This window comes from Macrotis lagotis, chromosome 3 (genome assembly GCF_037893015.1).
Source record: "Macrotis lagotis isolate mMagLag1 chromosome 3, bilby.v1.9.chrom.fasta, whole genome shotgun sequence".
Lineage (NCBI taxonomy): Eukaryota > Metazoa > Chordata > Mammalia > Peramelemorphia > Peramelidae > Macrotis > Macrotis lagotis.
Window position 1 is genome coordinate 176,497,237 of NC_133660.1, and position 24,783 is coordinate 176,522,019.

The 24,783-nt window shown below is 34.7% G+C and overlaps 1 protein-coding gene across 6 annotated transcripts in view; it reads left to right on the forward strand.

The window, feature by feature from the left end:
• The window catches only part of LOC141518002 (WD repeat-containing protein 19-like), a 192,938-nt gene that overhangs the window by 45,061 nt on the left and 123,094 nt on the right, over positions 1-24,783 (forward strand). For 5 of the 6 annotated variants that reach the window (XM_074229620.1, XM_074229621.1, XM_074229622.1 and 2 more), the window contains 7 exons: positions 4,007-4,087; positions 6,080-6,192; positions 11,320-11,493; positions 12,237-12,307; positions 14,287-14,459; positions 14,545-14,659; positions 16,225-16,331. In XM_074229620.1, the coding sequence (XP_074085721.1) occupies positions 4,007-4,087; positions 6,080-6,192; positions 11,320-11,493; positions 12,237-12,307; positions 14,287-14,459; positions 14,545-14,659; positions 16,225-16,331 (834 nt within the window). The remainder of the gene's footprint in view (positions 1-4,006; positions 4,088-6,079; positions 6,193-11,319; positions 11,494-12,236; positions 12,308-14,286; positions 14,460-14,544; positions 14,660-16,224; positions 16,332-24,783) is intronic. The other variant, XM_074229626.1, reaches the window with a different exon arrangement.

Consider the following 24,783-nt stretch of genomic DNA (forward strand, 5'->3'; position numbering starts at 1 on the left):
AATTTGTTTGTAATGATGTTCTTCATCTCTTCCTTGGTCATAAACTACTTCCCTTTCCATAGAACTGACAGATAAACTATTCCTTGATTTCCTAGTTTATGGAGCATCTATTTTAAAAAAAATCTCAAAAATAAATAAACCCAAATAGACACAAGGAAAAACCCCCTTTAAAATCATAGGAAAAATACATAAAATTGAAAACAAAGATTTTAGAAATTCCAACCAACTGGTATTTTAAATTTTGTGTCCTTTTGTTTTTGCATTATCTAAAATTCCCCTTCATTCTCCCCAAAAGCCATCCCATAGAACATTTTTTTGCAAAAGAAAAAGAAGATAAAAATAATCCAAATCAATACATTGAAAAATTTGAAAAATATGCAATATTCCTATATTCTTGATCCTTTTACCCCTGCAGGAGACTTGGGGGGAATTTTTTCTTAGATCTTTTTTTAAAGACTAGCAACATTGCTAAACTATTGTTAGTCAATTTGATTTTTAATTTACTTGGTGAATTCACAACAGTGATGGGTAAAGCAGAAATATAGAACTCTAAACCAATATTATTAATGACCATTGATTTAAAAATTTTTTACATATAATCAGCAAAAAATCCTTTTAATATATCAAAAAAATATTCCCTATGCTTCTCTTTATAGGTAGGGATCAAGGATAGTTCAGTATTAGGAAAGCAAAAAGAAAGTCTTATGATTATATAAGCAGTTTCAGAAAAAGTACAAAATCCATCCTGATTTATGTTATAGATTCTAAATATCATAGAAATGCCTTTTATAAGCTCATATGTATATTTCTTAAACCAAGAACTGGTATCATCTGTAAAATAGTAAGAACAAAAGTGACATAGTAGGGATCTGGAATTAGGAAGACTGGAATTTAAATTACATCAGATGCTTAATAGGTATGTGAATCTGAACAGTTTACCTAACCTTTTTTATGCCTTATTGGTAAAAGGGTGATTCATTCATTGTCTATCCATTAGCTATTACAATAAAAGTGAATAAAATTTACTTAAATAATATATCATGGTAGTGATAAATCAAACCTGTTAAGGAGGTAAATTCTAAAATGGGGCAAAATAGTAAAATTCATTTGGTGCAGCAAAAGGTATAGAATATCAAGGAAAATAATGGAAAAAGTTTGAAATTAATATGGCATATTAATTCCTAAATTAGGTTATAAAGCAATAAACTTAGAAGACTTGGTTAAAAAGTAACTGGTTCTACTGGGTCTATACCCTGAAGAGATGAGGAAAAAGGGTAAAAACATTACTTGTACAAAAATATTTTTGTGGTGGCAAAGAATTGGAAATCCAGTAAATGTCCTTCAATTGGGGAATGGCTTAGCAAATGGTGGTATATGTATGTCATGGAACATTATTGTTCTATTAGAAACCAGGAGGGATGTGATTTCAGGGAAACCTGGAGGGATTTGCATGAACTGATGCTGAGTGAGATGAGCAGAACTCGAAAAACACTGTACACCCTAACAGCAACATGGGAGTGATGTTCAACCTTGAAGGACTTGCTCATTCCATCAGTGCAACAATTGGGAACAATTTTGGGCTGTCTGCAAAGGAGAGTGCCATCTGTATCCAGATAAGGAGCTGTGGAGTTTGAACAAAGTGCAAGGACTATTCCCTTTAATTTAGGGGAAAAAACCAGATATCTTATTGTCTGATCTTGTTACCTCTTAGATTTCTCTTTAAGGATATGATTTCTCTCTCATCACATCCAATTTGTAATGTGCTGAGTGCTTTCTGGGGGGGGGAAGCAAGATTGGGGGAAAAATGTAAAACTCAAATAATATCTTTAATAAAAATAAATTTAAAAAAAGTAACTGGTTAAAAATAGAAAAAACTGGTCAATGGAGCAGAGCAGATTCGATAAGCAAGATTGAGAAGCAATAGAATATACTTCAGTGTTTGATGAAATAAAGAATACAAGTGAAAGTATTTTCTATTACAAAAGAACAAGGAAATCTGGAAAGCAGTTTGAAAGAAGTTAACTTTACACCAAGGTTTTACATCACATATTATAATAAAGTCTTATTAGTAATATAATAATAATGATAATTTTTAATATCAGAGAATTGATGACCAAACTTGCCTCAGGTTGCAAGTGTTGATTATGGTAGATATTGTCAGATGTGTTTACTGTGCCTGTTGGGTTGGTTTAAATGTTTGTTCATTGCAAGAAAAGATTCAATGATGGAAAGGAGAACAAGGGAAAATGATTGTGATATAAAAACAAAGGCTGTCAATAACTTAAAAGGAATGACACTGGCAAATTAGATTGTTTGGCAGAGTTTAACATGAAATTTAATTGGGATAAATTTAAATCTTACATTCTAAAACATCCTCCAACTAGATTTTGATCTTTTCATTTGCTAAATGCCAGAGGATACTAAATAATCAATTAGTCATTCAATAGGTAAGCTTTTATTTAGCACACTTTACTTGATTCTGGGTAGAGAGGGGGACCAAAAAAATGAAACAGTCTTTGATTTTAGGGAGATTCTATCGGAAGACAACATATATAGTAGATATATAGATGTGTACAGATATTTATATGTATACACGTACAAGGGAAACCAAATTCAGGATAATTAGGGAGGAAAAGCACTAGAAGAGGCATCAGGAAAGACTTTATGTAGAAATGATGCTTGAGCTACATGAAGGAAAGATTGAAGAATTCTCTGTGGCATAGGAAAGGAAGGAATGTGTCCAAATCCATATCCAGACCCTGGTCATCTTCATGCTGCCAGGTTTATACACTTTATCCTATCACTTCAAATCCCTCTAAATATTCTACCTTTCATCTTAACACTCTGTGCTTAAGATTAGTGAATATTGATGATAGGCAGGATATAAACCCACTGGACTATTTCTCCCTCCATCTTCATGCCTTGTTATCTCAGAAATAAACACATCAAAGTAATCCTTTTTGATCACCAATTCCCTGTATATGTTCTCTTTCCTTCTTAGAATATAAGTTCCTTGAGGACAGGAATTTGCTTGTATATGTATCTCTAGTGCTTAGAACACTATCTGGCATGGAAGATGGTCAGTGCAAAATCATAGGGATTATACATGGAGATGAGAGATAGAAGTCCCAATTTGACTGGAGTAATGATAATAAGTCTAAAGTGCTTAATAAGAATTGGGTCTAGGAGTGAAGGACTTTAAAAGTCCTAGAAACAATAGGGAATTACTGGAGTGTTCTAAGTAGGGGAGTGATTCGGTTAAATCCATGCTTAAAGAAAAACCACTCTGGCAGCTTTGTAGTTTCGTGAATAGAGAGAAGGGACAGATTTGGATAGATGTGGATGTAGGAGAATGATTTAGCAATTGATGGGCTATATGGAAAAGGAAGAACTGGAGATAATTCAGAGGATAGGAATTACTGTGACGAAAGGATGGAAGTACTTTTGACAAAAATTAGAACGTTACATGGAACTTTTGCAGTTTCTGGTCTTATCTCCTACATGTTTCTAGTTGAATTGGTTTACAAACTGTCCCTCCAAGAATAGTTTGTACTTTTCCACTTACATGTTTGATAACAATTTTTCCTTGCTCAGAATTCCCTTCTTTTCTGCCTACCAAATCCTACCCCCCTGAATATTTAGCTTAGATAGACTCTATTCCATACAATCTTTCTTCCCTGAATACTCTAAATAATGCTTTAGTCTTGATAATTAATCTTTTATTCCCTTTTGTATATATCTCTTCAATTGTATTTATTATCTAAATAGTTATAATAAATAATAAGTTATCTAAATATTAAATTCTATTGTTACTTAATTTTAATGTATTTGGGACTCCTCAACTAAATTTAATCTTGAGAAGCAAGAATCTTGTCTCTTACTACCTGTTATTTTCTACGGATCCTCAGTACAGTAAGAACTCAATAAATAATTGATCTAACTTTTAAGTTTGAAATTTGTTTTTTAAGACATTTTAAAAAAAGATTGTACATTTTTTTTCCTTTAGGTTCTTTTGAAAACAGAACTTAGTGATATGCAGTTTTCAGTGATGAGGAGTGAAAACAGAGCAGTAACAACTGAAAATACTGTAAGAATTCTGAAACCAAAATCCTTTTATGTTACTGCTTTTGTGTGTATGGATATTTTCAAAACCCTGCTTGAACCTGTCTTATTGTTCCTATTAGGTTGTAATGTCCATGAGAATAGGAATTGCATCTCAGACATCTTTCTGTCCCTGATAGCAGCTCACATAATAATTTTCATATAGGGATATTGAAGATTAGAAAAGAATTTTAAATCCAGAAGGCAACTTAAAAGTAATTTTGCTAGATCCCTTCATACTCCCTGAGAGTTTCAGGGAGATTAATAACTTGCTCAAGTTCATACAACAAGTTAATGACAAAAAGTCTTTTGACTCTCAGGCTCTTTTCATTATATGATGAAGCTGCCTTTAGGAGCCTTGAATGGAATTTAGTTCATGAAAGAGGTGTAAGAGACTGTGGAGATACTTTTATCTATTTCCTATCCTATCCTATTCCAGCTATTGCTTATTCTAGTCATCTTGGTGAAATCTTTTGCAAGGACAAGATAGCTACACATTCTTAGTTTTTATGACTATAGAAGTATGACTTACTTTTAAAAATTATATGCACATAAATAAAATTTTCAATAATAATAGATAATAATCTTGGAAAATTGTAAGGATAAAAATGCTTTAATAAAGTTTTGCACTAATGCTTCATCATAGCATAGAAAAAATCATAGGTTCTCAAATGCTATTCCATTGAATGACAATCTAGAAAGCCCTTAAGTAAGGGACTGGTGAAGAACTTTTTATCATGTGAAAACTGGAATATCTTACTTCATAAATATTCATTATTATAAAATTAACAACTTATATTTTGGTTGTCATAGTTGCTCCATTTGCTTTGATGTTGAAGATCTGTGGAGGAATTGTGATCTATAAAGTATTTATATATAAAACTGAAAGCTCTTATAAATTATTGAAATATATATTTTGGTATTAAAAATGTCTTGGGCATTTTAAGAATTCACCTCCTTGTAGGTGCTTTTCTCATAATTACCCTGCAAAAATTGTGCAAATATTATCAGTTTTACAGATGGAGAAATTGAGGTTAATAGAGATGAGGTCACCTGTCCATAATCACATGGAAAGTAAATAGTTGAGCCAGACCTAGGGCATGGATCTTGTGATTCTAAGGCCAGTATGCTTTTGGCTATATCCTACTGGCTTTCCCTAATGTCTCAGTTGTTCAAGTGAATCCCTAACTTCACTATGTGACTATTACCTCCAACACTGAAGACCACAACTCAGCCAGCTCTGTATGGCTTCTTTCAAAACCTGCTAAAATGTAGCCTCAGGAGCCCTATCTGCATGCTGGGGGGGTTTTATGGAGAGGGGAAGTCTTCACTTTTCTTGCAGAGACCAGTGAAGTATATTGCCGTCCATGAGTTGTAATTTTTGTTTCCTGATTAGGTCCCCTTCTTATTTGCTTTTACATTTCTTGGAGGATATCCTTTCCTCCAGTTCTCCTTTATAATCCTGGCTTGTGATGTATTATAGCCTACTTTCACCTAACAAGGACCTCTCCATTGTTCTTGAATAATACTCATCTTCAATACTTCAGATGCCATAATATTATATGACCAGCTGCTGTATAAGCAGCACTGGTAATGTATAGACATTAAAGAGATTAGTCTTTGTTTTAGTCATTAAAATTAGTCATTAAAAGTTAGTCATTAAAAGAACTTTACCATAGTAAGATACAGTGAGAGGCAGTGTGGTGCAGTGAATAGAGAGGCAGTCACTAGAGTCAAGACTACTTGACTTCTTATCCCCTCTCTTACATTTTCTGGATGTGTGACTACCTAACTTGTCAGCACAGCAGGCGGTTACCTAAAGACTCTTAGTCTCTGCTTGGGCTTCTATTAATGCATTATTTTTATAGTAGTTTAATGTTTTCTGTTTTTGAGCCCATATTATTTTGTGTACAGCAAGTTAATGTTTAATTTTATTAGGTTTTGTAATTTAGGTTACTATTACTTTGTCCATTGACAGATAAGTGTGGTGGTTGGCAAGAGAAATTTGTTTCTGTTTAATGTGAATTGTCCAGAAAATCCAACTGATCTGGGATTCCAGCCACACTATGGCAACATTGTTTGTTATAATTGGTAAGTTATTGCCAATATCATGATAATGAATTATTTTTACTGACTTTTTAAAAAACTTCAGTTTTTTCTTCAGCTGGAACATAGGTCCTAGTCTTGTCTCTTATTTTTCTACTAATTATGATGACTTTTTCTCATTATGAACTTATTATTCCCCACTAAGCCTATATTTTGATTTATCAATGACATTGTGATCTCAGTAGTCCTACATGTATGACTTTTTCATCTTATGTGGCTATACCTCATACAAACCTTTCATCAAGAGTCCTAGCTTTGACTTTTCACAGGTGATTCATCACTCTATATAATTAGTTTATCTCCTTCTCCAGTCATACATCCATCTGATAATATCCGATAATATCCTTTATGGCACTTCTCTTATGCATCTCCTTTTTCATAATAATCTTGTAGACTATTGTACACAAATAATATCTGGCAAATATATATGTCCTGATGGATCAGTTTATGGATTGTCTGTTCTATTACATTTATAGCCTTGGGCTGTCCAAAATGCAGTCCACAGTGTGATTTTTATATAACCCTCTGTAGATTTACCAAATGCTTTAGTAAATGAAGCCTAGCTACCACAGGGCTCTCACTAAAATGGCAAATCAAAATATATTGCCTAACATTTCAATAAAACTTTTAAAATTAAAGTTGGACAGCCCTGGCCTAGACAATAGATATTTCTCTTTTTTTCCTGTGTGGATGACAGAGATATGTCCTGTTGGATCAGTTTTATGGATTGCCTATTCTACTACATTTATAATCTGAATAATAAACATTCTTTTTTTCCTGTGTGGATAATTAGACCCAATTCTTTTGAGTAATTATGCAGTCAGTATAATCCCAAAACAGGAACATATCATGACTTTACCAGCTCTCAAGATTATCTGATCAATTTAAGATTGTGTTGAACAACCTTAATTGAGAGTGAGAACCCCTTTACCAAGCATATATCTCCCTGTTTTCTGTCTCACTTAATATTAATGCTTATAAGATCATGAAACAAAGCTATCTCAAAGCATCATTTATCATTTTGATATTAATGACAGACACTTTGTGGGAGAAGAGTCTTGAAGGTAATGCTTTACTTTATGAACTCAAATATTAAAGTCAATAAGCACAGTGCAATCTTTTACCCTCTATATTATTCAGTCAACTGTGACTGTAAAGATATGGGCTTTTGGAGAATTTTGCTTATGAAAGCCTGCCTATTTTATCCTCATACCTTTATATTGCTGCTTTAAGTTAAAAAATCAGTACTTCAGTATGCTTTTACGACTAATGAGGTAAAAAAAGATGCTATTCTTATTTGGGAATAGTGAGAAAATTAACAAGTCTCTATCATCTATAACCATTCAGCAACTATTTATAACTATCCTAGGACCATATTCTCAGTTATAGGGGAGAGTAAGAAAACAATTGATTCCCTCTTCTGTTATGTTTGAGTAACCATGGATTCAGAAGGGAGTTGTCATTGGTTATTGGGAAATCTGAGCAAATCAATCATCATATGAATAGCAAACAACCTTTTTTTATCCCCACCTCTCTGTTGATTCAGAGTTTGAGTCATTTGGATTAAAACTCCTTCTCTTGCTACCATGTCTGGTTCATTTCCAGGTAGGTGGTGTAGTGGACAGAGCACTGACCTTAGAGTCAGGAGGATGGGAGTTCAAACCCAGCCTCATATTCTTGACACTTAACTACCTGTGTGACCTTGGGCCTTGCATTCAGGGCCATTTCCAGTTGTCCTTATTCATATCTGACCACTGAATCCAGATGGCTCTGAAGGAGAATGTGAGTCTGGTGACTTAACACAACCCCCCTCACTGATATCCAATTCATGTGCTTATCATGGCATCACCTCCCTGATGCCATGGTCTTCTTCCATAATGAAGGACAAACATCAGTTCATTCCCATCTAGCTTAGACCTGCCCCTTGAAAGAGCACCTTTCCTGCTCTGCTCTCTCCTCTCACAATCTTTAATGCAACTTAATGTCTTTTCATCAGTAAGCTTCCTTTTATATTAGATTTCTTCCTTTCACAATTTTATAAATTAGTGAAAAAATTATTGAATATCTACTATGTGCTAAGTGTTGGGACTATAGATACAGAAGTGATAAAGTCTCTGACCTCAATGAGTTTACATTCTGATATGGGGAGATAATATAAAAGGGAGTCGTTCACAGGGAAGGCATTTTTCATCTGGAGTATTGAAGAAATAGTGACTAGAAGCAATTCTAATATTCAATTGACCATTATTGTCATAGCAGGGGATGAAAACAGATGAGGAGAATTGGGTTATATACATTGGGACAGGACAACTTAAATCAAGTTACCTAGCATTTATCAAGGACCCAATGCTGGGTTCTGTGCTAAACACTAGAAATATTAAAAAACAAAAGTATCCCCAAACCTTGCTTTTAAGTAGCTCACAGTTTAATGAAGAGATAATATGCAAACAAGATATGTACAGGATAAATTGGAGCTGGTCTCATAGGGAAGTCACTAAAATAAAGAAGGCCTGGGAAAGGATTGATGACAAGACGCCTGAAGTGGATGACTGGATGAAATCCAAAGCATTGGTTGGGGCTGACAAGATGATAGTTTTAATTTGTGTCTATTCATTTTCCATTCAGAACAGCTTAACCTCTCCTTATATTCATAGAAACTTAGCCATCGTCCATGTGTCTCTGCTTGTCTTCTTCTATATTGGATGTGCATTGTCTTATGTCCTCCAGCAAATGACTAGGACGAAGACCAAACCTATCTTTGGTTCTTCACTCTAACTTTCAGATTCATCCTATGAATTTATTACTCAACAAATTTTCTGTTGAAGTTCATTCCATTCATCTCTGTTACCCTATCCAGAACTACTATTCCCACTAGACCTCAGACCTTTCTTCCCTTTGGAGTTAAATGTGTTGTCTACAGACTTCCTCTACAAGCCAACCCCTACTCAAATTCTTGGTATCCTTTCAGACATTCTGATTTCCCAATGCCTCAGATTTCTCAATTCCTGTCATCTCTAACTTCACTCCCTCTTAACCACATGTAGAGATAGTCATATTTTGACCTCACCATTAACTATGTGATCTCTGTAAGAATTCTGATATTGTCTTTGATTACAGTCTCCTGTACTTCATTCCTCCTAAACCTATTTATGTGAATGATTCAACCCATCTAGCCCTCATTACCTCCTAATCTGTAGTCTTTTTTTTAAGTTGTTTTTTTTTGCAAGGCAAATGGGGTTAAGTGGCTTGTCCAAGGCCACACAGCTAGGTAATTATTAAGTGTCTGAGACCAGATTTGAACTCAGGTACTCCTGACTCCAGGGCCTGTGCTTTATCCACTGCGCCACCTAGTCACCCCTAATCTGTAGTCTTAAATCACTCCTTTTTGGACATTTCTATGAACTCAACATGTTCACAATAGATATTTCCCTCTTTGATAGAATAGATAGAATGACCTTACATTTTAGTTTCTATAACCATAATCACTCTCCTTGTCTTTTCATAAGCTGTTTCCAATGATAAGATTACTCTCCTTTTTTTACTTCTCACACTTGTTTCCTAGCTCCCTGAAAAACTCAGTTTAGGAATTTTTTTCTTGATTGTTGTTGTTTTTAATGTTTTGATTTGTTCCTGAAATTATTGTACATTTTCTTATTTATGTCCATCAGTAGAGTGTAGGCTCTTGAGAGTAGGAAATATTTTGTTCTTGTCTTTGTATCACTAGAACTCATTGTCTTGTATATGGTTGACTCTTAATATTTAAAAACTTAACATATGAATTTAATTAATTTAAGATGTCCTTGATACTTATATATTTGCATTTTATAGATATAAAAATATAAATATTACATAATGTCAGCCTTTTAGGATTTTAATGAGAGGTCTAAGGTTCTGTTGCCCTCAAATCATTAATATCCTTCTTTCTCAGATATAGAGTAAGGGATCAGTTCACTCCTTAAGAATCTTAAAATTGTGTAATCTTCTAGCCCAGAAGATTTCAATGTCCATAAATATGCAATGTCTAGTTCAGCTGTTTTTCCTATCTTTGTTTTCTTTAGTGCCATCTTTATTTCTTCATTTAGCCTTATGGGCCCCATGATATGGAATCCAATTGTGATGGCTCCTCTGTCATTTAGAGAAAAAAAGGTGTTATTTAAAAACCTACAATCTGGACCTAATCTATCTTTTTCCAGCCTCATTTTACAGCCCGATCAAACTGATTCTTATTTACATGTACTGTTCATCTAGCTTTCAAAAACATGTCTCCCATGCCTAGCATGTCCCTAATTATCTATGCCTTACTTATAGGCCTTCATTTCCTTCAAAAATCAGCTGAAGTATCTCGAGAGGCCTTTCTTAGATGCTCCCAGTTGCTAGTGCACCAGACCCCACAAAATCACTTGTTTGTATTTTGCATAATAAATTCTCTACATATTTATTCATATAGATATTTTCTTCCTCAATGTATACTAATTCCTTGAGAACAGGGACCTTTTAATTTTTGTTTTTGCATTCACAGAAGCCTCTTGAACACAACTGGAAACATGGTGGGTGGTTAATATTTGGATTGATGATAGAAATCTTTACAATATTTTCTAATTTAAAAAATATTTGTTGGCTGTTTTTGTCCTTATGATTTAACTTAATTGGGTATCTCACCACTTTTTATAACTTTGTTGTCTCTTATTTCTTTTAATTATATGAGGTAATATTGCTCTGTTTCTTCCACTGTCTTCTAATCTTTAAAACAAATTTTTATTAAACTAATATTTTTCCTGGCTGCCATATCTCTTGACTTAGCAAGGAGATTATGTTTGCTAACTGAGACAGTTTCTAGGCTATTTTGTTCCCTTTGTTTACAATGTTTATTTATAGCCTTACAGACATCCTGGTGATTGATTTGCATCCTGGTTATATTCTTAACATCCTTTGGAATGATTACAGTCTGTGTCAGTCAGTTCTTTTAACTCTTTCAGTATCAGTTCATTTAAAAATGACACCCACTAGAATATAATGGAATTTATTGATGTGTTATATTACTTTTTTATTTTAAAACTAAGTAAAAACATGCACATTTATCTTTGTATAATTAACATTTACTTTTTACTTCAGGTTTGGTGATGGTTACATTATGATTGGTTTTTCACATGGGTATGTTGTAGTTATCTCAACACATTTTCAAGAAATTGGTCAAGAGATTTTTCAAACCCGTGACCATAAAGATAGCCTAACCAACATTGCAATATCTCCGTCACTAAATAAAGCTGCATCATGTGGAGACAACTGGTAGGTAATAGTCAAATTACTTTAATTACATAAAATTAAATACTCCATTTGGATTTACCAAAAATTTCACTGCAAAATCATTCAAGGAATTTTCCTCACAAAATCAGATTGGTTATAATTATTGCTGCACCTTCATTTAGGACAAAAATCCAAGAAAAAAGGATTTATTGTCTTTCTCAACTTTCCCATTTTTAAATTATTGTGAAGTTTGAAAAAAAAAGCAAAATAAATAACCATTCTGGAGCATTTAAAGTAAAAAGAAAGATATTTTCACTTTTATTTTAAGTGCCAGTTCAGGGGATAATTGTACACTAAATCCACTTCATTTTGCTTTTATGCTATATTTCAAAAGTTTTCCATTCATTTCTGTGATATTTTAATTTACAGTGAAATAAATTTTGCTTTCAAATACTTTTAGAAATCTCATTTCAGTAACTTGTCACTTTTTTTAGTCAGGGTCACTTTTGATGTTAATATTTAAATCTAAATTTGAACCTTAATTTAACCCTTTTCTTGATTTTTTATTTTTCTTGTCAATCTGTTTAGTCTGTCTTCTATTTAGTTGGTCGCTTGATGTGGGAATAATGTAAGTTACTTTATGTTATTAGTTTGAAAAATCTGTGATCTGGTGAGTTTTGGTGCAGATCAAAATTCTTTTATGATTTGTGGCAAACTGGTCATCTGGTGGCCAACCTTCTGGTGAATGGGATTGAGTAAAGTTAATGTCTGTTTTTTTATTTCAGTATTAAAATCCACGATTTATCAGAACTTAAAGAAATGTATGCCATAATCAATTTGGATGATGAAAATAAAGGTATAGTAATAGTTCTAAATTTATTAGTATTTTTTAATTGAAAAATTGTAGCTAAAAGCACATTGGAAGAAAAAATACCTTGGGGAAGAACATTTTCTCAGATAAATCAACTTGTCTTCATTTGTTTTTTGATTTCCCTAATGGTTTACATTGGTTCACATTAGGAAGTTATTTGACTAAAGAAAAATACTACCTCTCTGTCTTTGATTTGAAAATATTCAACATATGGCTCCTATTTTTCATCTGATTTTCCATTTCACATTGTACCTTGTTTCATTTTTGGAAAGAAATGGTACAGGCCTTTTTGAGGCAATTTTCTTTTGAACAATATTGATTCATAATCACATTATTTCACCTTTGATTTTTAACATTATTGCATTTCCAGGTCACATTGTATATGCTTCCTTAAATTTTATAATAGATGTAAAAGAATTTACAGTAGAATTTTTTTATTGCATATTTACAAGGGCTTGAACTTACTTTAAAAATACTTTGGAAGGGGTGGCTAGGTGGTGCCGTGGATAAAGCACTGGCCTTGGAGTCAGGAGTACCTGGGTTCAAATCCGGTCTCAGACACTTAATAATTACCTAGCTGTGTGGCCTTGGGCAAGCCACTTAACCCCATTTGCCTTGCAAAAAAAAAAAAAACAACCTAAAAAAATACTTTGGCGATGGCAATATTTTTCCTGACACATTAATTCTATGAAATGTTAGTTTTACCTTCATCTTTGCCTACATCAGGATAAGCCAGCTTTGAATCTTCTTTAGTAGTCCATTTAAGTTATGCCTATATAAGGAGAATAAATAAGTAAGAACTTTAAGGAAGTTATTTTTACTTTAATTTCTAGATGTTGTTATAGAAGAAGAAAGCCTATCTTCTTTTATTATACTACCAGGGAGCAAAAATTATTTATGTTCCTATCCGTGACAAATTTCATTCCAGGGGAAAAAAATTGTATTTAAATAATTGAACTATTATCATAGAGTTTAAACTTATTTTGTTTAGTGCTAAAGGGAAAATTAGAATTGGTACTTCAAAAGTTATTGGTGACAGGTTTTGGTTCAATAAAAGAAAAAAAATCCCAAATTGCCTCAAAGTGGAATGAACTGGCATGTGAATGGATGTAAGAGTATTAGAAGTTTTCAGGCAAGAACTAGATAACCATTTTGTTGGGGATATTATAGAGCAATGGTGTCAAATGCAATTAGAAACAGGGTCAATAAATTACACAGTTAGCATATTGACTTAGAAAACCACATTATCTGTATTATATTGTATTTTGATCTGCATAAAAATTTTGTTAAATATTTCCTAATTACATGTTAATCTGGTTTCTGTATATGTCATCATGTGTTTTGCCAACTCTGTTATAGAGGATATTCATGTTTCAAATAGGGAATAGCTTCCATATTAAAATCACTATAATCATTAAGTTCAGGTACACATTCTAAGTACTTCTTTTCCTAGCTTATCTTTTTTTTATTTTTTCATTTATTTGAAAAATATTAAAATAACCTGAACTATGTGTTACTTATATTTATTTTTGCCATATTAATGGCAGCTACATATACTGTACTTTTGAAAGACAAGTAAAATATACCATATAAAATGTTCAGCCATTGTCTCAATGAAAGACAGCATACTTATTAAATATGTATTGTTATAATGAATTTAGAATGAATGATGAAAGAATGCTTTTATATGTTATTACTGCTGACTTCCATTTCTTTTATTATCTAGCTCAATTATGAATACTGTTAATAGGAATATTAGTACAGAAGTTTCTAAAATTGAGTTTTACAAATTTAGAAATTATCTAATCTAACCTTATGATTATAAAATCAGATAAGAAATCTAAGGCTAAATTCAGAATTAAAATATATCGTTGCAAAATGATTACTTTTTAGTTATTTTGAGCATTTTAGGGAAAACTATCTCTGTATATATTTTTGTTCAAAATTTTTTTTAAATTTCATAGGTTTAGGTTGTATGTCTTGGACAGATGATGGACAGTTGTTGGCAGTGGCTACACAAAGAGGATCACTCCATGTTTTCCTGACTAAACTTCCGGTTCTTGGAGACACTTTTAGTACACGGATTGCTTACCTTACCTCCCTTCTTGAAGTAACTGTAGCCAACCCTGTTGAAGTAGTAAGAAAACTGTATGATATTTCAATTTTATTTAAAATGATAGATCTCCAAAAGGTTTTGTAAATAAGATTAATTATTTTTATAGGAGTCACCAATCACTGTTTCTGTTGAAGTGGAACCTACTTTTATTGCAGTAGGCCTTTTTCATTTGGCTGTTGGTATGAACAATAGAGCCTGGTTTTATGCCCTAGGAGATGCAGGTAAATGTAAAATTTATTCTGCCTCTTTAATTTGATAAATATTGATCATTTATTAAAAATGTTCTTATGTGTGGTTGTCATCTTTAAGAACTTAAAGTTTATTTTTTATTCATTGTAATGCTTATTTGCCAACAATGCTATAGCTTGAAAGATTTTTCTAGTCTTTGATTCAAATAAAATTACTATATTTCCTCATGTATAAGACGCACCTTAATTTTGGGGCCTGGAATTTAAAAAAAATATATTACATAAAGTTATTGAACTCAAGTTTTATTCATCATAAAATTCATATCACTGTCAAAACTCCCATCCACCAACTTGTCCTCATCTGTGTTGGATGACAAATCACCGTTTTAGGAGAGGTTCTAACTACTATCCTATCTGTGCTCTGGTCTGTGGTTGACCACAAGCACTCCCTGGTCAAATCTGGTGTGTGGATACATCCATTTCTGTTTCATGAACCTGAAGCACCAATCGAGTTCCTCCTTTGAAATCAGTCACTTCTTTTTCATCAGCAATTCTTGCCTCCTGCTGAACCATCTTTGTGGACCCTTTGTGGACCCTTTGTTCTTCAATCCATCTCTTTAATTACCTCTCTAGATCAGACCATTTTGCTGACTTGCCAGTCTTGGCCTTCTTCTGCCATGGCGTTTTCAGTCAGGTTTCTTCTTCCTGTGGTCAGTCTCAGATTGTTTTCTCATTTGGAGAAGAACCAAACTGATGTTCAGCAGCATGATTTCTGTTCACTTTTGCAAACTGGATCACTTTGAACTTGTATTCAACCCTATAGGAAAATCTTTTTTGAGCCATTTCTGGGCAGAATGTGACAAAACATAATCTAGTATACTGGTAACAAATGCAAAACAATGAGTGCAAAGACAGAACTCAAGTAAAGTGGACATTTACTGCTTTTGCCATTCTTTTTGAAAACTAATGAATATAATTCATTCTTTTGAAGCCTTGGACAAGATAGCTATTGATAAAAATATGATATTGCTAATTTGTGTTTCTTCCTTTGAAAACTGCCTGTTGATATCATTTGAACATTTATAAATTTGAATCTATTCTTATTTAACTCTGATATGGGATCTTTATCAGAGAAACTTGCAAAAATTTGTCCCCTTCTAATTTTAACTGAATTAGATTTGTTTGTGAAAGCTTTTAAATTTTGGCTATCAGAATTATTGTTTGTATTTTCTTTGATCTTCTCTAGTCATGGATGCTTTTCCTGTTCATAGATCTGAAATGTCATTTCTTCCTTGCTCTTCTGATTTGCTTATGATATCATCAGGCATGTGTAATTCATATGAAATTTATCTTGTTATACTGTTTGATATATAGGTCAATACCTATTTTCTAGTTTGCATTTATTTTGAAAAATATTCATGTATGTTGATTTTGGGAAGATTATTCTTGCCACTCAAACAATAAAATCACCAATTATCTTGCTAGTCATGTAAGTGTTATTATACCTGGAAAAACCAGTTTCATTTTTTGAGTTTTGAATTCTATAATTCTTAAGATAAAGTTTTAAAATATTAAATTATTTTTCCTGACTTCTGTAGGATTCAAAAAACTGAAAGATATGGAATATCTGGGAACTGTTATCAGTATGAGCCTTAATTCTGATTATGCTGCTGTGCTCTTTGAGGGAAAAGTTCAATTACACATGGTAAGGATACTCTAGATTTGTTCTCTGATTATAGATTCTCTGGAATGACGTCTGAAAATTTTCTATTGGGTAATTCTGCCTATGAAGCCAACTAAACAAGTTTATATCCTGTTGCACTGACCCCCTAATTCTAATCATTTGATCTTATTTCCTTAGGTACAAACTCTGTACCCAAATATCTCCTCCTAAGCATTCACTTTTATTCTTTTGAGACTGTCTTCTTGTCTTAATATGACTTAGTTCCAAGGCTGTCCAAAATTCATCCCACAGGCCACATGTGGCCCGCAGTATGATTTTATGCAACCTATCTGTCGGTTTTAATTTTCATGAGCAATAAAATAATAATTTACATGTAATTCGTTTTAGATTTTTTTAATTCCATCACTAATAAAAAATCTTGATGATGTCAATTTTCTTTGTTGTTTTGTTAATGATAAAGATTTTATTTAGAGTTTTACAATTTTCCCTCCAATCTTACCTCCCTCCCCCCACCCCCACAGAAGGCAATCTGCCAGTCCTTACATTGTTTCCATGGTATACCTTGATCCAAATTGAATGTGATGAGAGAGAAATCATATCCTTAAGGAAGAAACATAAAGTACAAGAGATAGCAAGATCAGATAATAAGATATCAGTTTTTTTTTTCCTAAATTAAGGTAATAGTCCTTGGTCTTTGTTCAAACTCCACAGTTCTTTCTCTGGATACAGATTGTATTATCCATTGCAGATAGCTCCAAATTGTCCCTGATTGTTGCAGTGATGGAATGAGTGAGTCCATCAAGGTTGATCATCGCTCCCATGTTGCTGTTAGGGTGTACAGTGTTTTTCTGGTTCTGCTCATCTCACTCAGCATCAGTTTGTGCAAATCCCTCCAGGCTTCCCTAAATTCCCATCCCTGCTGTTTTTTTTTTTTTTTTTTTTTTTGGTTTTTCAAGGCAAACAGGGTTAAGTGGCTTGCCCAAGGCCACACAGCTAGGTAATTATTAAGTGTCTGAGACCGGATTTGAACCCAGGCACTCCTGACTCCAGGGCCGGTGCTTTATCCACTACGCCACCTAGCTACGGCCCTGCTTGGTTTATGATGGAACAATAGTGTTCCATAACATACATATACCACAGTTTGCTAAGCCATTCTCCAATTGAAGGACTTTGCCACCACAAACTGGGCTGCTATGAATATTTTTGTATAAGTAATATTTTTTCCTTTTTCATAATCTCTTCAGGGTATATAGACCCAGTAGTGGTATTGCTGGATCAAAGGGTATGCACATTTTTGTTGCCTTTTGGGCGTAGTTCCAAATTTCTCTCCAGAAAGGTTGAATGAGTTCATAGCTCCACCAACATTGTAATAGTGTCCCAGATTTCCCACAACCCTTCCAACAATGATCATTATCCTGTCTGGTCATATTGACCAGTCTGAGAGGTGTGAGGTGGTACCTCAAAGAAGCTTTAACTTGCATTTCTCTAATAAGCAATGAATTAGAGCAATTTTTCATATGACTATGGATTGTTTTGATCTCATCTGTAAATTGCCTTTGCATATCCTCTGACCATGTCAATTGGGGAATGGCTTTTTTTTTTTTTTAAGTTTGACTTAGTTATCTGTATATTTTAGAAATGAGTCCTTTGTCAGAAACATTAGTTATAAATAGATTGTTTCCCAGTTTACTATATTTCTTTTGATCTTGGTTACAGTGGTTTTGTCTGTGCAAAAGCTTTTTAATTTAATGTAATCGAAATCATCTAGTTTGTTTTTAGTGATGCTCTCCATCTCTTCCTTAGTCATAAAACTGCTTCCCTTTCCATATATCTGACAAGTAAACTAGTCCTTGATCTTCTAGTTTGCTTATAATATTTTTTTATGTCTAAATCCTGGTATCCATTTTGATCTTATCTTAGTATTAGGGTTTCACCTGTTTTTTTAAAGAGTTTATATAGAATTGGAGCCAATTGTTCCTTAAATGTTTGATAGAATTCACTTGTGAATCCATCTGGTCCTGGAGATTTTTCCTTAGTGAGTTCAATAATGGCTTGTTGAGTTTCTTTTTCTGAGATAGGGTCACTCAAGTTTTTAATTTTCTCTTCACTTAAGAGCAACTTATATTTTTGATAATATTCATCCATTTCACTTAGATTATCAAATTTATTGGCATAGAGTTGGGCAAAATAATTCTGAATTATTACCTTAATTTCCTCCTCATTGGTGATGAGTTCACTTTTTTTTTTTTTTTAGGTTTTTGGAAGGCAAATGGGGGTTGTGGCTTGCCCAAGGCCACACAGCTAGGTAATTATAATGTGTCTGAGGCTGCATTTGAACTCAGGTACTTCTGACTCCAGGGCCAGTGTTATATCTACTGCGCCACCTAGCCGCCCCAAGTTCACTTTTTTCATTTATGATACTAGCAATTTGTTTTTCTTCTTTCTTATTTTAAATCAAATTGACCAGAGGTTTATCAATTTTATTGTTTTTTTTTATAAAATCAACTCTTGTTTTTTTTTTTTATTAGTTTAATAGTTTTCTTGCTTTCAATTTTATTTTCTTTCATTATTAGAATTTCTAATTTGGTTATTTAATTGGGGGTTTTTGATTTGGTCTTTAATTTTTTTAGTTGTCTATTTAGTTCATTGATTTACTCTTTCTCTAATTTATTCATATAAGCATTTAAAGATATACTATATCCCATGACAGCTGTTTTGGGTGTATCCCATAGGTTTTGGTATGTTGTTTCATTATTGTTATTATCTAAGATAAAATAATTCTTTCTATAATCTATCACTCATTCTTTAAAATGAGGTTATTTAGTTTCCAATTAGTTTTGGGTCTATGTCTCCCTGGCCTAATATTGCATATGGTTTTTACTGTATTATGATCTGAGGAAGATTTATGCACTATTTCTGCCCTTCTGCAATTGATTATTAGATTTTTATGCCCTGGTATGTGATCAGTTTTGGTGTAAGTGCCATGTACTGCAGAAAAGAAAGCATATTCTTTTCTGTCCCCAATTTCTTCCATAAGTCTATCATGTCTAGGTTTTCTAAAAATCTATTTACCTCCTTAACTTCCTTCTTGTTTATTTTATGATTTGATCTATCTAAATCTGCGAATGGAAGGTTGAGGTCTCCCACTAGTAGAGTTTTGCTGTCAACTTCTCCTTTAATAATTTGGATGCTGTACCATTGAGTGCATATATATTTAATATTGAAATTACTTTATTGTCTACGGTACCTTGTAGGAAGGATATAGTTTCCTTCCTTATATCTTTTAACACTATTTTTGCAGCTGCTTTGTGTTAGATAAGGATTGCTAACCCTGCCTTTTTCACTTCAGCTGAAGCAAAATATATTTTGCTCTAACCTTTTAGTTTTACTCTATATGTGTCTCTCTGCTTCAAATGAGTTTCTTGTAAACAGCATATTGTAGAGTTCTGGTTTTTAATCCACTCTACTATTAGCTTACTTTTTAAGGGTAAGTTCATCCCATTTACATTCAAAATTATAATTACTAACTCTTTTTTGCCCTCCATGTTATCTTCTCTCTGTTTATATTTTCCCCTTTTTTCCCTTTATCCATATTCCCCAGAATTTTGTTTCTGAATACCATCACCTTCAGTGTGTTTGCCCTCCTATATCCAACCCCCTCCCCTTTTATCCCCTTTCCCTTTTCCCCTTCTGCCTTTCCTTCCTCTTTTATCATTTTAAAGTTAAGTTTCTTAACTGAGAGTATGTATGTTAACTTTAAGTCAATCTGATGAGAAGATTTAGGTGGTTCTCACCTCCTCCCTTCTTCCCCTCTATTGCAATAAGTCCTTTGTACCTCATTTTTTTTTTTTGCAAGGCAAATGGGGTTAAGTGGCTTACCCAGGGCCACACAGCTAGGTAATTATTAAGTGTCAGAGACCGGATTTGAACCCAGGTACTCCTGACTACAGGGCCGGTGCTTTATCCACTGCGCCACCTAGTCACCCTAGTACAGGTCTTTTCATCAGGAAGAGTTGGAAGTCACCTATTTCATTAAATGTCCATCTTTTGACCTTCAAGAGAAGGCTCTGTTTCACCAGATAATGGATTCTTGGCTGCATTCCAGACTCCTTTGCTTTTTGGAATATTGCATTCGAGGTCCTTCAATCCTTAATGTTGATGCTGCCGGGTCCTGTGTAATCCTTACTGTGGCTCCTTGGTATCTAAATTATTTCTCTCTGCCTGCTGCAGGATTTTTTTTCCTTTTACCTGATAGTTCTGGAATTTGACTACAGTCTTCCTTGGCATTTTCATTTTGGGATCCCTTTCCAGAGGGGTTTGATGTATTCTTTCATTAACTGTTTTGCCCTCTGATATGAGGGAAGTTTTCCATCACCAAATCCTGTAATATTGAGTCCAGCCCCCCCCCCCCCCCAAGGTTTTCAGGAAGACCAATAATTCTTAGGTTATCTCTTCTCAATCTGTTCTCGAGGTCAGTGGTTTTGCTGATGAGGTATTTTACATTTTCTTCTGTTTTTTCAATTATTTGGTTTTGTTTAACAGACTTGTTGTCTCATGAAGTCATTGGTTTCCACAGACTCCATTCTTTTTTTTATATAGAAGAATTTTCTTCATTTACCTTTAGCAATTCCTTTTCCAGTTGATCAATTATATTTTTTCTTTTTAAAATTATTTTATTTTTTTATTAAAGATTTTATTTATTTTGAGTTTTACAATTTTTTCCTTAATCTTACTTCCCTTCCCACCCTCCCACCCCCACAGAAGGCAGTTTGTCAGTCTTTACATTGTTTCCATGGTAAACATTGATCCAAATTGAGTGTGATGAGAGAGAAAATATATCCTTAAGGAAGAAACATAAAGTATAAGAGATAGCAAGATCAGACAATAAGATATCAGGGTTTTTTTTTTTTTTTTCTAAATTTAAGGTAATAGTCCTTGGTCTTTGTTCAAACTCCACAGTTCTTTCTCTGGATATAGATTGTATTCTTTCCAATTCTTTGCCACCACAAACAGGGCTGCTATGAATGTTTTTGTACAAGTGATGTTTTTACCCTTTATCATCTCTTCAGGGTATAGACCAAGGAGTGGTATGTTGGATCAAAGGGTATGCACATTTTTTTCAAATAATGTTTTTTATACATTAATAAAATATTCTTGTTTAAGAGTAAACAAAATACCCCCTCCCCCCAAAAATATAGACTTGTTTGAGCGATAAAGGGGAGAGAAAAAAATTAAAATTAAAAAAATAATAGTAATAATTATAGGTATGGCCAGGTGGCGCAATGGACAGAACACTAGCCCTGGAGCCAGGAGCACCTAAGCCCATATCCAGCCCTGTACACCCAACAATCACCCAGCTATGTGACATGCAAGCCACCCCAACCCCACTGCCCTGCAAAAAAAACAAGAAAAAAAAGACCCAAAATATAATAAAATAGTAATAATAGTAGGGGAGGCTGGGTGGTGGCCAGAGCATTGGCCCTGGAGCCAGGAGCACCTGGATCTAAATCTGGCCTCAGACACCCAATGATCACCCTGCTATGCAGCCCCAGACAGGCCACCCAGCACCATTTGCCCTGCCCCACCCCCCAAAATAATAATAATAAAAAATGTGCTTCAGTTTTTGTTCCAACACCAATAACTCTGTCATGGGTGGATCACATTCTTTATGATAAGTCCATCACAAAAGTTATTTCCATATTTTTCCACCATTGCCATTGCTGATCGCAACTCCCTCCTTTCGTATTTCTCCACTACCATGTACTATATTTTCTCTCTCCTTTCACTGACTGCTGTAGGGTAGCTGAGTGGCGCAGAAGACAGATCCCTGGCCCTGGGGCCAAGAGGCCCTGAGCCCCCCTACCACCCCTTAGGCCCAGCATCCACCTGGCCCTATGGTCATGGACAGGCCATCCAATCCCAGCCCCTTGCAAGAAGTAAAAAAAGAAAATGTGTTATATCTGACCACTCTCCCACCATGGTCCATCCTTTCCTCCTTCATTCACATTCCCCCTTCCCCCTGTCCCCCCCTCTCCTTCTTACTCCAGATGCCTATACCCCATTGAGTATATATATGCTGTTTCCTCTCCTAGCCACCTGTGATGAGAGCAAAGATTCCCTCATTCCCCATTGTCTTCCCCCCTTCCATATCATTGCAATAGCTCATTGTAATAAAGAAAAATATTATTATATTAAATATCTTGGCCTATTCCCCCCCTCTCCTTTTTCATTCTCCAATTATATTTCCCTCTTTTCTATTGACTCCATTTTTACACCATATTTTATCTTCAAATTCAGCTTTCTCCTGTGCTTCATCTATAAAATCTTCTACCTGCTCTGTTAACTGAAAAGGTTCATATGAGTATTATCAGTGTCCTTGTTCTATGCAGGAATGCATACCATTCATCATCATTAATTCCCTCATAATTTCTCCTTCTCCAATCTCTATGCTTCACCTGAGTCCTGTATTTGAACATCAAACCTTCTGTTCAGCTCTGGCCATTCCAACAGGAACATTTGAAATTCCCCTGGTTCACTGAAAGTCCATCTTTTTCCCTGGAAGAGGACTTTCATTTTTGCTGGGTAGTTGATTCTCGGTTGCATTCCAAGCTCTTTTGCCTTCCTGTATATTATATTCCAAGCTCTACGAGCTTTTAATGTAGTTGCTGCTAAGTCCTGTGTGATCCTGACCATAGCTCCACAATATTTTAATTGTGTCCTTCTGGCTGCTTGTAAAATTTCCTTTTGACTTGGGAGTTCTGGAACTTGGCTATAATATTCATGGGGGTTGGTTTTTTAGGATCTCTTTCTCAGGGAGATAAGTGGATTCTCCCCATTTCTGTTTTGCCCTCTGCTTCTAGGATATCAGGGCAATTTACCTGTAGTAATTCTTTGAAAATGATGTCAAGGCTCTTTTCCTGATCATGACTTTCAGGTATTCCACTAATTTTTAAATTATCTTTCCTAAATCTGTTTTCCATATCAGTTGTTTTTTCAATGAGATGTTTCACATTTTCTTCTAATTTTTCATTTTTTTTGGTTTTGAAGTAATGAGTCCTGATTTCTCATAAATTCATCAATCTCCCTGAGTTCTGTTCTTTGTCTGAAGGATTTGTTTTCCTCAGAGAGTTTTCTTATCTCTTTTTCCATCTGGCCAATTTTGCTTTTTAAAGCATTCTTCTCTTCAATAACTTTTTGAACTGTTTTATCCATTTCACATAAGCTGGTTTTTAGTATGATATTTTCTTCAGCATTTTTTTGGATTTCCTTGACTAGGCTGCTGATTTCATTTTCATGTTTTTCCTGCATCTCATTTCTTTTCCCAGTTTTTCTTCTAACTCCCTCATTTGAGTTTCAAAGTCTTTTTTGAGCTCTGTCATAACCTGATCCCAATTTCTGTTTTACTTGTAGTCTTTAGATGCAGGAACTTCTACTTCCTCATCTTCAGACTGAGTATATTGATCCTTCTTGGGATTATAGATAATGTATTTCTCAATGGTGTTCCTCTTTTTTCTCTGCTTGCTCATTTTCCCAGCCTAAACCTGTTTTAGGGGTGCTTCCTGAGCTTTTGGGACACTCCCACAAGGGTCTCAGTGTGTGAGGTTCTGTCCTCCCTCCTGGTCTGTGAATGACCATAAGCGCCCCCCTCTGCTATGGGGCTATGGTGGAGGGGGCTTGTTGTTCTATGGGTGGGCCTAGACTGGGATCAGGATCTGAATGTGGTCAGAGCCCCAGAGTCCTGTTCCAGGGGCAGAGGACAGAGATCCGCAGTCTCTCTTCACTCCCCTCCCTCAGCTCAATGGGCTCATGCCCTGGGGGCTCCTGCTTACTGGCTCTGCCTGCTTTTGTTTCCTGGATCTGGAATGCAGTGGCCATGCTGCTTGCTGTATGACCTGACGTCTGGGCTCCACGTGCTCAGTCTGGCAGAGGTCCCCCTCCCACCCCGCTGTTGCCCCAATTTGTGCCTGGTGCTCCCCGGGGCACAACTCAGGAGACTCCCCCACTGCTGTGAGCCGCCTCGGCTCCCAGCACCCTGGGGCTGCCACCAGGAGGTAGTGGGTCACCCTTCCAACCCCAGGGAGCAGAGCCTGTCTGCTCTTTTCCAGGTTACTTTGAGTAGGAGAACTGCCTCACTGGTTCCCTCTGTGGGTTCCGTCTGTTGAAAATTTAGTTAAAGTCCTTAGTTTTGAAAATTTATGAGAGAGTGCCTAAGACATGATTCTCTTTTGTCGCCATCTTGGCTCCGCCCAATCAATTATATCTTTGAAAGACTTTTCCATTTGACGATTTGAGGTTTTGAGAGACTTATTTTCTTTTTGCATTTATCCAATTGTATTGTCCAACAATTTGTTTTCGTATTGCAAGGTGTTAATCTTTTCTTGCATTTCCTTTTCCAAATTTTGCAATTGATTTTTAAACTCATTTTTGATTTCTTTAAGGAAGTCTTTCTCTGCTGGAGACCAAATCATCTTCT